Source organism: Plectropomus leopardus, chromosome 12 (genome assembly GCF_026936395.1).
Source record: "Plectropomus leopardus strain MGB_pleo_1.0 chromosome 12, ASM2693639v1, whole genome shotgun sequence".
Classification (NCBI taxonomy): Eukaryota; Metazoa; Chordata; class Actinopteri; order Perciformes; family Serranidae; genus Plectropomus; species Plectropomus leopardus.
The window spans coordinates 7033472-7047326 of NC_142187.1; the positions used below are offsets into that span (position 1 = coordinate 7033472).

Below are 13855 nucleotides of genomic sequence, written 5' to 3' on the forward strand. Positions count from 1 at the left end.
AAATATAGGAGATTACTCCACTATCAACAGCTATTTAATAAAGAGAGATATATGTGAAAACACATCTGTGATTGTAATGTTAAAAATACTTATGAAGGTAACATTTATTTTGTACCTGCCTGATTCTGGAGCATTTTCCAGTGTTGTCAACGTACCTCCCCGACCTGACCTTGTCCTAGTTTTGAGTTTGAGTTTGCAAAGTTCTGACAAAATGTTACATAATTTGCAGGCTCCTCAGACTTGGTAAAGTCCTTCAAGATTCACAGTTTTTTGCTGCTGCCACCAAACTACTTGTTAAATCTGAGTGATAACCAACACAGATCAGTGAGGAAGCGTTGTCTCTATCATGGCTGTTGGAGGCAGACTCCAAGTTAGGCTGGTTGCATTGATGTCGATGGGAAAGGCCTTCCAAAAAAGCCTTTAAAACAGTCCAAAAAGCACAAGTGCAATACTCAATTGGTGGAGTAACCCTTAAAGGAAAATGTCCACACAAAACATCTTCTCTTGTGAGGAGTCATTTCAATAACCTTCATAATGATTGTTTAAATGTAATGGCAACTATCATTCCGTTAGGCTTCTAAAAAAAATCGTGGTTAAAAATACCTTTCGTAGCACTGTGTTGTTATTTTATTCAAATAAAATGTGTTTTGTTAGCGCTTGCTCATATCTCACGTTCATTCAGTCACTCAGTGTCACCGTAGCAGTTCTATTAAGCTGTGGTGTGTTTAGGTCACTATAGTGTTGATATATTCCATAATATGTTTTTTTTTTTTTTTTTGGCCTTCCATCTACACTAAGCACCATTTCCAATTCCAACAAGCTGAACCTGTTTTGTCTTCTAGAACCTGAGCGGGAAAAAATCTTTTTGAAAACATCTGATTATTAACCTGAGCAGAATGTGTAGTCATTACTTCAAACTGTTTAGAAGCACTTTCAGGACAGACAGGGGTGTTAAACAACTCATGTCATACCATCGCCATGACAACCCCTAACAGGATGCTGAAGCAACCAATCACAAACCTCCAAGTCTTTTGTCTCAATGCGAATTTAACAATTTAGCAAATTTGGGGTGAATGCAAAGCTACATTTTGTCACACAGAATTTGGCTTAAAATGCAATGATGTGCATTATTACAGTAATCAAAACGGAAGCTCTTTACACGAGGAATCAGGAAAAAGAGATCAGTTAATCCCAAATTGTGTTTTTCTCTGTGAGGCGGCTCAGAATGTCGGATAAGCAGATTCGAGTAAATCCGGTTGTTGTTGTTGTTGCTGATGTTGTTGTGAAGGGTTCCAGCAAAAATCATAACATGGTGCAACCAGCTTGGATTTCAGGGGATTCTTCGTCACCAGTCACTGGGTTTCATTATGGAGAGCATGCTTCCATCACTGAGGGTGTGGAACAATGTTGACAGTCGATGCCGATATTTTAGAGTGAAATCAGTCATTTCTCCTGCTATTTTTGAGTTCTTGCTTTGTTTTTTTGGGGGGGTAAAAATTAAGGTTATTCTTATAATTTGATTTTTTTTTTTCATTTTAATATTTTCAGTCCAAATTGCATTACATCGGATATTATCAGAAGACTGCATTAGAATCTCTCATAGTAATATATAATTTGCATCTGAAAATTTGAAAAAGCAACCAATCTTAAAAACACCATCATATTTGCAATTAATTAGTTGGTCAAATATTTTATGTTTTAAAGTGAGAAATAGACATTGATGGTGTTGGCATAAATAACAATTTAACAAAATATCATCCTTGTACAATTTTAGTTGTTTTTAGGCTAAAATGCCATTTCAGATGCTTTCAAGTAAGTTTTGCTAATAATCTTCCATATTTTTCTTCCACAAATACTATGAAAAGGCCAAAACCCACATCGTCCGATGATGCTGTGCAATTTCTCAACCCTGTCTATGGCACCCAGCCCATTTGTTTTTAATTTAAGAAGTAAATCTTTAGTAGCAAGTAACAAATATAACGTTTTTAAAAAGGCTCAGTAATTTGCTGAGTTTGCATTTGCATTTGCTGGGCAGTGTAGTCTTTACAGGGGTGAATAGTGCATATGTTAGGGACTTTTTTCTGTGGAGGATTAATACACAGCTGGTGCCTTAGTGAGTGTTGTCAGTAGTAAGATGATCTGAGGTCTCACTCCATCTTGTCAGATTCTGATGCTTGGTCAGTGGCCCTGACTAAGGCACGCTTTAGGTGATATGAGACACACTGGGCAGTGGCATCTTTTGATGCTCCAAACAACTGCTATGTTACAAAGAGTGTGAACGTCTGCACAGGTCAAGTGTCATGTTATGCAGAGCAGGTGGACCCAAATGCAGGAGACAAAAGGAACTCAAAAAAAAATTGACTCAAAATCAAAAGGAACAACAACTAAACATCACATGACCAGAGCAACAATACAACAAAGACCGAACCAAAAAACAGGACTTAAATACAAACTAAACTGACGAGGGGATGAAGTGCAGCTGGTGAAGCTCAGGTGGGGAGAATGAGGTGATGAGGCAGAAGAACAGGTAGGGAGCTGTGTAGCTGAAGAAACTGAGGAGCAGGAAGGCTTAAAGAGGCTGATTTAAGACAGGTGTGACAGAAAACAGGCAGGAAACAGACAAAGGCAGGAAGTAGCACAAGACATGACACATGACGGGATACAACTTACAAAATAAATCAGGAAACAGACTGACCATGATCAATTCATGAAACAAGGAAAAAGACAAACCTAAGACCCTAAAACATAGTCCAAAAAATAATAGAATATTAGCAAAAGCCCAGGATTATGACACTAGGGAGAGTTTTTGGGTCAAACAAACTCTTAATTTTCACCTAGGAGCCTGTTATTTGTGTCCCGTCTGAAACCAGAAGTCATTTGAGTTAAGGTCTCTGCACACTAAGACCGTTTTTTTTTCTACAGCATTTTTTTAAAATACAAAAAATAAATAAATAAAAAGTTACACAGAGAAACCATGCATGCACATTGCATCCAATGTGTTTTACTGTTCTATTTGCAACATTGCAACTTTTTTTTCGGATGACGGACTTTAAAGAAGGCATAAAAAACAGACCCAGTGTGCAAAGGCCTTTACTACATTATGTGCTGGGATGAGTAGCATACTACGCCGGCGCCAGATGTTATGTAGCCTAAGTGATGTATATCACATGACATTACATTATGTTAATAATAAACGTTTTTAGACAAACCATATTTTTTCTAGACCTAACTACATGCTTTTGTTGCCTAAATCTTTTTTTTTTCTTTTTACCTATGTTCTATGTCCATTTTTAGGAGAGACTGTATGCATTTCACAAGCAGAAACTGTATGTTTACTGTGAAGACTGAAGATTATTTTGAAAAGACACAATGCATGTAATGAGTGGTAATAGGTATGCAGTCCTTGAGCGTCCAAACTGATGCATGATGGGTACCTGAGCGTCATAGTTTGACATGTAGGGCCAATGACCAAGTGTGGTATTTAATGAGTTACAAGTGAGAATGTGTTGAGCAGGTTGGTGTGTGTGGAATTAACTCAGTATAAACTACAGTGTGTGTGTGTGTGTGTGTGTGTGTGTGTGTGTGTGTGTGTGTCCATGGTAATGAAGGAACTTGTCACCAAGTGCAACAGTGTGGCTCATTCATGTGTATTAATAGTTTTTGGAAAACAATGGAGCTCTATGGCACAGAGGAAGCAAGAAAGAGGATCCATCAAGTTTTGGATACACAAAAAGCTAATCATTTATTTGTTGCTCATTGATGATTTTGTTCTTTTCATGTGATTTATTAACAATAAGAAGCATTTTGAATATTACCAGTCTTACAACCACTGAAAAAGTTCAAGATAAAGGTTAGCCGAGCTGTTCCACCACAGCTGAATCTTGCAGATCCTTTATTGATTTCCGCTGAACACTTCAGTGGTAGAGCAAAATGAAATGCTGAACTCAAGCCTCCAAATAATTAAGACTGTGCAAAAGCAAGTGGGCTTTTGTGGTATTAATAAATACAAAAATACAGCATGCTCAAAGCAGCTGAATTAATGTTGCTGATGATGGGAAAAGCAATTCCTCCTTCAAATGAAAGCGGGCTTTCATTCATCTCTGTCCTTTGTGTTGTTGTAGTACCATAAACACGGACGCACACATCTCCCGCCCACACACACACACACACACACACACACACACACACACACACACACACACACACACACACACACACACAAAGGCTTTTGTTGTGGCCCCCCTATTGCGTAAATAGCGGAGACAAATGAACAAAAATCACCGCTGATTGTCGACAGGTAAGACTGAAGAGGCTGGGGCTGTGTGTCAGTGGGCCATCTGGGAACAAAGTGACAGGTTGTGTGTGTGTGTGTGTGTGTGTGTGTGTGTGTGTGTGAAAGAGAGAGAGAGAGAGAGAGAGAGAGAGAGAGAGAGAGGTTGAAACAATGAATCTATGCTCTTTAGAAATGGAGATCAATTTCCACATGGTCGCTTTAAAGGCTTTTGCAGGAGAATAATATATAAGTGTGTGTGTGTGTTTGTTTGTCTGCTTGTGTACGTGTGTGTGTGTGTGTGTGTGTGTGTGTACCGGCTTGAGTCAGTTCATAGTGTGTACTTGTGTGTATTTGTGCCTGTGTGTACATCCGGGCTTTTATGTGCTTATTTTGTGCACAGAGATTGAACAGGTGGATGTGCAGTTGTGTGTGTGTGTGTGTGTGTTTGAAGGAGGTCCAGACTCCATCTCTCAGCAAATCAGCAGGCCTGAAAATCCAATCTGCCTGGAGAGACAGCAGGCTGTACATCATCTGCCATGGATGGACACTATCAGCGCTTTATCAGTGACCGCCCCTCAAACACACACGTGCACGCACACACACACAGACCCAAACTTTATCTATCAATGACCACATGCATGAATGAACACACACATCCACACACACACACACACACACACACACACACACACACACACACACACACACACACACACACACACACACACACACACACACACACACACACACACACACACACACACACACACACACACACACACACACACACACACACACACACACAAGCTGCTGTGACAGAGACTGATAGGCATTATTACCATAGCGTTTACGGAGGGAGGAGCTGAAACTCTGGCTTTAGTCTAAAGACCTTGAGATGCTTCACACTAATACAGATGCTGACAGCTGTTCCTCTCTGCTAATAACTTCCTATCCCACCATGCTCAGCCTCTTGATGTGGACCCACATGCCTGCACAAGGTAACACCTTGTACTGTATGTCTCGTTTATTACGTCACCTCGGAGTTCTCATGTACAAAAATTTCATTGCGTCTACGGGGTTTGTAAATGATTTTAAAAAGATCCATGTTCCAATACTGATGAAAATTTGTAAGATTTTTTAAAATAACACTGTTAGCCTGCAGGGTGTGGTAACATCTGAACATGACACATGGATCTGTAAGGAGGCTCCACACAGATGTAACTGGTCCCCCTTTTATACCAACATGGAACAGATTCCGGTTCCTGCACCTAATTTTGAACCATTTGGAGCATTTCCAGCGACAAATAAATTGGTTTGGAACCCAACAAGTTGGTTTCTACCTGGAACCAAAAAATCTAAGATTTTTCTGGACGTGAAACGCAAACTGTGATGTCATTAATGGTCTTTATATTGAAGAATGGTTGGCTTTCATTGCCACTAGTTGTCTGACGTCCGTTTGTTGTGTCCTGACCTTTAAGCAAAAATGCCTCTGCATATTCAGAGCTTGTGGTCCATCCATGGTGGACTGTGCCAAAGTGTCTCAATCGAGTATAAACAAAGCTTAAGCAAGGTAACCCGGATGCTTCTCTCCCCAAGCCACTTCCTCCAAATCTTCCTGGGAGATCCTGCACAATTCCAAAACTATCTAGTAAAACTAGACAAGGAGTTCTGTCAAAGTTTCCTGGTGTCTTCAGGCACAGTACTGAGTGTGGATCACCTGTTTTTTCTGCAGTGCACAGAGCCCGACACACAATCACTGTAGCTACGCATATAACTAGATGAAGAAAATAGAACAGAATTATAAAAATACTTGCGGGGTTAACACACATATGATGCAAGTAAAACATAAGGCATCATGTGGCCTGTATAGACAGCTGGATTGATTACGAGAGAGATAGAGAGAGAGAGAGAGAGAGATTGGGGGCTGCAGTGCAAAGTGAGGAGAAAAAGATTAAGCATATAGCAATCACTTCTCCATCTATCTGTCTGGATAATTAATATAAATCTGCTCATTTACCATCAGCCAATCAATCTAGATTTCCACACATACACACACAGATACACGCAGTGTCACAGGCACACTTAGCTCTTCCTGATGGCCTGATTGTCTGCTTATATGGCTCTGCAGAAATCTCTAATGAATGAGAATGAAGCCGAGGAGGAGGGATAGAAGAAAAATATTCTGATTAGAGACAAATGAGTGAAAGATTGATGGAACTCTATCAGCCTCCGCGTACTTCATTTATCACTAATACCGGGTGGCTGGACGGGTGAAAATACAGGATTCTGGCACACCAGCTGGCGTAGACTTCTTTGCAAAATCTTTTTTTTCCATGAGTTGTGTGAAAGAGAGAGACACTGACAGTTTCAGAGTGTTGGGCATCAAATCACTAATGAGATATTAGTAATTGAGCACATATACAGGTGCTGAACATGTCATTGAATACTGTCATGGTGTGGCTCAAACGGCCACAACAACAAGGGAGACGGAGATATTTTTAAAATCAAATTAAACCAAATTAGAGATTAACTTCCTATTTACAAGTCAAGTGGTGTCAGTGACCTCCAGAGGCTGTAATAATTATGACCGGGGAAAGAGGAAGTCAGGTAGTATAAAGAGCGACAGCCTGCTGACCCTAACCCAAACCAAGGAGACAGCTATCATATGTATGTCACGTAGTTACGTACATATAAGTGCGATTGGAACGTATATATATGTATATGTATATATATATGTATGTATATATGTGTATATATATATATATATATATATGTATATATGTATATATATATATATATGTATGTATGTATGTATGTGTATATATGTATATATATATATATATATATATATATATATATATATATATATATATATATATATATATATATATATATATATGTATATATATATGTTATTGAATTATTGCACATTACGTTTTGCAGGATAATTTTTATCAGGGATCATTACTAAGATTTGCAGTGCACTCATGTTTAGATTTATCTCCAAATGAAGTGGTTTTAGAATATGTGGCTGGTCTGATTGTGTTTTCAGATTTCAGCAATGGCTTTTAGATGTACAGTGTTATTATACACACAAAACAATGATTCCAAAACCTATGGAATAAGAACCAAGTTCTATCTGAGCCCTCAACTCTGCAAAGTAAGGCGAGTCACAATTGCACCATTGTTTTCATCATGTTTCTTCCTCTCAAACTTCTTTTTTAGAGGTTACTTCATTCCCAGGACCCCAGCAAATGACATGGAGAGTAGAATGTGATTTTTAGCAATAGGAATGATGAGAAAAACTACAAAAACAAAGAGATACTCAACTTGCAGTATTACCAAAATTAGCTTTTAATATGTGGAGCATTTTAATACTGTAGCTGTTTAGGTTAGAGCTAATTGTATGTACTTCATATAGGTTTGGGTTGTTTTATCCATCACAATGTGTATTGTGTGTGAAACTCATTCAAAAAGGTAGTAGAACTGTCAAATAAATGTAGCAGGGTTGATGCTTTTTATTCTTACTTTGAATTCTTTTTCCCTGAATTCCATTTCCCTGAATCATGTCCGCAACTGCTTGTACCAAATAATCAAGACGGTTCATCCCTGCAGCAAAATCTGGGGACCAGAAGGTCCCCAGAAGTACCCTACACAGTACACTGACTAGCCAAAAAAAAAAAAAATCGACTGCTCCACTTCAAGCAGTCTCAGTAAACTCAGGGGTCTCCAACTGATGATTTGTATCTCTGACTTTAAAGTGGCAGCCTTAGTAACTACATTAGTTGAGTCAATGTCCTAAGTAACCTTCCACCAATGTTTGGATGTTCCAAACCCAAACCACCATAATGCCTCCACATATTTAAAAACGTAGTCCATGTAACGTGTTTCACACTTTATTCATAGAAAAGCACTGAGATTCCAACACAAATCAATATAAAATGGTAGTAGCGTTACATAAATAGTAATAAATTCTCGCTTTATAGACAGTAGCTCAAGAAGTTGCACAAAAAAAATTACAAATTAAAAAAAAACAAATGTTGATGATAAGCTATCATACTTCTGTGGCAACAAATACTGGAAATACCTTTTCATAATCAGTAGCACAAAGAGGCAACAAACACTTTCAGTTTTCCCTTAAGTTAGAAAGAATCCAAAACAAAAACATATGGGGAAACAGTAGGTGAACTAGATCTCTACCAGCAAATAGTACTCTCCTACCAAAGAAAGGGAAACAATAAGAACTGGCTGATACTGTTAACACAGACTGAAAAACAGGGATCAAGTTAAAGCGAGGAACTTTTTATGTTGTAATGCTGTCAGTTAACGCATCGCATAAAGGCAACTGGACGCAGCTTCCAAGTTTAGTTCACGGAGAGCTGGTCACTGACACATAATGCATTAGTCCTCCGTCTGTGAGAGCGGGTGAGGCAAACTGTAAATTAGATAAAGAAAGAATGGTGATGAGAAAGAAGAGGTGAAGGGAGTTGAGAAAGCAATTTGAAAAAAAACAAACAAGTAACAACAAGGAACGAACACAAGGTCATCCACAGGCTGCCTCCTTTGTTCACACAGTTGCTGTTTCTGACTCTGACATTTTGTGTATTGTTCTGTCTCACTTGTGGCGCCGCCACACGACACCTCTGAGAAGACACTAAAGGCTTGAGTCCTGATTAAATAAAACCAACAAAGAAGTAAAGCAAATATAAACTTTGTACATTGATCGGTCACAAAGGCATTTTCCACCATTATTTTTTTCTCCTCTAAATGTTGCAGCGTATGCAGGCTGGCTACTGCGCATTGTCCAAATACAAGCATGCTGGGTCTTGTCTTTGTCCCCCCCCACCCCCCAACTCCTCTCTTTAATAGTGGTTCAGTCCACTGAGTCTCTTCTTCCGTACTTTTTTGGGGGGCGTCTTTAAGAGGTGACAAGACCAGTCGAAGTGGTTCTGCATAGTCAGGTTTAGTTTACAAATGAATGCCTTCCTCATTTTCCTCAACTCTGAATAACATGCTTCCTTTTGGAAAACTTTTTTTTGTCTTTGCAAATTAAACAAAAAAATGTAAAGAAATACAAATAATAATAGTTATAGCAAAAACAAACTGAAAGAAATGTACACAGGAGCACCTGAGAAATGCCTTGAAGTCTTACAAAAAAACGCTTCCCGTCCAAAACAATTCAAGTACACCCCCGCCAAAAAAAAACCAACATAAAAATAAAGTAAAAACAAACACATAACATACTTATCATAAATAATTATAACTTTACAATTTTCTGAATTGACACTTTAATATTTACAATATCTTAAATGCTTAATGCTACTACTTTTTGTTTTGTTTCTTTAAGTGATGTCCCTGAGAACTGAGTTTAGCCTCTCTTTTCTTTCTTTTGCTCAGTTTTCTTCTTTTTTTTCTTCCCATTCTTCTATCTGCGTTTCTTCAGATTTAAAAGGCCCAGAGTTGTGACTGACTACCTGGGTATAGTGGGTGAAGGTAGCTCTCATGGAATGTAAAAGCAGACAAGAAAATGTTCCTCCATTCAAAAACCCTTTTCTTTTTTTACTCTCCTGCCATCGACAGGCCGACTAACTCGCTGTGTTCTGTTTGTGTGTGTCTGCGATTCCTACGCAGTCATACAAAGTTACGAAACAATCAATAAATAAATGCTGAAGCAGGCAGGAACGTACTGAAGAGGTATTTGTGTGAAGTGCTTGTACGATTTAGTCCGACCGGTAAAGATTCTTGCTGTACTGTATACTGCCATTAACAACAACACTTTGCCACTGGGTAACAGAAGGGAGCATGGACGTCCCTCATATAGAACAAATAACTTATTGTGCCAAGGCATGTGGTCTCAAATATGTACGATTAAATCATCAAGTCATAAAACATACAGTATCTGTTGTGTTTCTTTAACCCTTTGAGAAAGACAAGGACACTCGTCTTCACAGTCCACAATGATCACAACCAGTAGCATTCACAGGTGAGTGGCTTTAGTAACTAGAGACTCTTTTCCATCACAAGACCAGAGAACTGGAGGATTTAAAATTAAAATTCAGGATTCTTAAGGATCTTTGCTTTAGCCATGATGGGGGCTAATATGAATACTGCAATTAATGTGAGTTTTATTGTTTAGGTATTATCATTTTTTATGTCTAGGTTTATCCAAGCAATACCTAAACCAAAGTTAACTGATTTTGGGGGCCATGGAATGGGCTAAGAATACTACTACGACATACTGTTACCTAATTAAGTTCCTATGGCTGATATATTAGCAAACGTTTGCTAATTTACACATTTAGCAGAGAGAGCAATGTTAGTATTCCATTCACTTATGTGAGCTCTGTTTTTGTCCCCACTGACTTTTTAGCAGCTCAATCTTACTGTGTTTTAGTTCATCCAAACAATACTTTAACCACTCCATACCTGATCTGGGGTCAGTGGAACAACCTTAGGACACAACATTGACATGTTATCACCTCAGAAAGTTGATATGGCTAATGTGTAAGAAAAAGTTGCAAATGTACACATGTAGCACAGGTGGAGCAACATTAACATTGTTTTGGAGTCATGTTTATGGCTAACTAACAAATGTAAGTCCAATATTTACTCTCTTTTTAGCTCAGTTTTGGTCTACACTGATGTTAGCAACCAAATGCTACACTATGTCCACCGGCTAGCTGCTAACTTTCTCTGTCTATAGTGTTTGGTGCTAGACAGCTGGTGTACGGTTGGTTAGCTTTTTTTCCTGACAACAGCTAGCTGCTGTGGTTTGGGAAAATTAGCACAGCAAGTATATTTTTGGCAAGAAAAAGTTAAAGCAATTACCCAAAAAACTTAGAGTAGAGGGGAACAGCAGAGTTGGGTGATTATTGTCTGTGGGTTTGTTACTATGAGCGGCCTTTTTGCATGACACATACAAATATTGACTGGTGCAGATTTGTCAGTGGCATAAGCCCAACTCTCCTATAAATTCATTAAAAAATGGCAGGCTTTCAGCTGTAGATATACAAGGCAGAGCCTCTACCTTGTTATCAGTCTAAGACTTAACTTAATTGTTCAGCACTTGCTAATCTTGCTGCAATGGTAATTTTAGATAATTCTGGCTAATAAATTGAAACAGTGCTTGTTTGGCCAATCGGCAAAGGTAAGTATTGCACAAGTCAACCCGAGAACTCATAACAATTGGTATAAAGTACTATCTGGGCTGCTGGGGCTCTAGGGGTAGGAACTACGACCAAAAGAACCAAAATTGGAACCAGATTTCTGCTTTTATAATGAGGCTTTGGCTCTACGAAGTTGAAAAGTTCCAGGAAACAAAATAACAAACTTACAAAAATTCCTCAGCTCTGGCAAAAGTTCTTGAGATGGAAAAGGGACTAAGGCTACGGGCAGAGTTAACAACTAACAGTCACTGAAATCAACAAGGTCCCAATATGTTCCAAAGCTTCCAAACACAATACACAAAGGTGAAATTAATGCCGCTAGGTGATAAAATATGAAGCGCAGACTTGACTTATATTGCTTATTGACTAAATCTTGATCTAGCGAGTGAAAGGTGACCACTGGAGTCTTATAGATTTTAAAGTTTTGGCCACAATTAGCTGTACAGCAGTGCAGTGGTAGCTCTAAAGATGGGAATACTGTGACCCCACCGTTCATCACAGTTGTGTATTGTCACTGTTAATAAGCTTATAGGAGGACATACGAGATATACTGTATATATATATATATGTGCACGTGGAGCCTGGACTACTCTACCTTAGCGAGAACAGCCTGAATAATGTCACTCTCAGGCTTCTGTATTGGAAAACATGCACTCTGTGAAGCAACATGGTTCTTCCTCTGAAGATATTCTTTAGGAAAAGCACTGACCAGCAGGTGTAGAGGGTAGGAGCTAGTCTAGAGTGGCTTTAGTCAAGTTTATAAACCACACATGTGTAGTTCTGTATTGTGCCCTCTCTACTCTACGATGCCCTGAATGAAACAAGAGGCCATTTCTGATAGAGAAGTTAAAGCTGACAAATAATACAGTCGAGGTATGACAGTAACACTATGTGTGTTTTTGACCTCAGCAGGTTTTTTTTCTTTCTTTTGGAATGACGTGTTCCTTCCACTTTGAAAACCACTTCCTCTTCTTCTTCTTCTTAACCCCAGCTGAAAGCGTCTTCTGGCTCAAAGTACCCCATCCAACGAAATCTTTTGGTTTTTAAATCGTCATGTGCCACAGAAAAACAAAAGTTCCTTTTGTTTCTTTCATCACAATCTTTTGACTTTTTCATACTAGATTTAACATTAGTTGGAGGGGGAAAATGCTTTGTTTTTGTTTCTTTGACATTTCAAGCCGTTTCCCCCTTTTGCAGTCTCAATGAAGTAGAGCAATGTACTGCGAACACTTCCTGGTTCACATTCAAGAAACAAAACAACAAAACAGGACAAAAACTTAAGACTTAGTCAACAAATGGCTCAACATAAAAAGTAAAAATACAAAGAATCCAAAAAACCTTAAATAGAAACAAATAAGTTTAAACTACTTCCCAAGAAGAGGGTCCCTGTGAGGGAGGGGTAAGGTCAGCCGAAGCGCTCTCTGACCAACATCATCAGTTTTTTCTTGCCCTTGTAGATCTGTTTCAGGTTGTCTATGAACTGGGCAAACTGAATGTGGCCGTCCTGTGCCAGCAGGAAAGTCTCCCGTGCTTTGCTCAGGAACTCTATGAACTCCCCGTAGTGCCGCGGACTGATGTGCGTCAGTCGAGAGTGCGTGGTGTTGATGTACGCTGAGATTGTGGCGTCTAAGAGCTGCCGCAATGGCGCCTTGTCTGTTGACATCAGCTTCCCAGAGTTCCTTCTACCGGGAATGCCGGCGAGACCTGGCGCCGTCATGGTGCACCGCCGCAGGATATCGGACAGCACCGTGGCGCAGTGCACGCTCTTCACCACCAGGGGGATAATGGCTGCAAGCTCATTTTTACCCAGGGAGTGACTGAGCGCGCAGGCCCAGAGCACGTCATTAATGGCTGGGTGTGTGTCCTGGTTGTAAGCCAGGTTAAGGTGGGTCATGGCGAGGGAGGCCAACTTGAAGGACCGCAGAGGGTATCCTCTGTGTTCCATGTACCTCGCGATGGTAAACAGCTGGGAGTAAGTCATACCCGTGGATGCTGCGTCGATCACGATCTGGTAGGCCGTCTCAAAGGCGATGTGGTCCTTCTCGCAGAGCGTCAGAGCCGACAGGGCGCAGTTCTGGGGGTCCTTCATGGCGCACTGCAGCGCCAGGGTCCTGGCACAGCTGGCCAGCTCCTCGCGCTGGGGGTAGTCGAGGCTCAGGCGCAGGATGGTGTTGTGGGACATGACGGTGGCCGCTACGATGCTGGTGGCCTCGGTTGGTGTGAAGAGTGTGTACCAGCTCTGTAAGATGCTCACCAATGCCCGCAGACCTGAAGAAGAGGAGAGAAAAAAAAGACAAGATTCATTATTTATTGCGTTCAGAATGTCATAGGTCGTATTATATGATACTGGTATGATTTTTCTCTTTTAAGGACTCTTGGATGATTGTTTTGTAAGATTTTTTCCAAGACAAGGGAG

The 13855-nt window shown here is 39.8% G+C and overlaps 1 protein-coding gene across 1 annotated transcript in view; it reads right to left on the reverse strand.

Annotated features, from left to right (window-relative positions):
- Nucleotides 1-8153: 8153 nt before the first annotated feature.
- Nucleotides 8154-13855, reverse strand: part of zswim5 (zinc finger, SWIM-type containing 5) — a 78631-nt gene continuing 72929 nt past the window's right edge. The window contains exon 16 of the mRNA XM_042497273.2: nt 8154-13707. Coding sequence (XP_042353207.2) covers nt 12845-13707 — 863 coding nt within the window. The 3' untranslated portion in view covers nt 8154-12844. The remainder of the gene's footprint in view (nt 13708-13855) is intronic.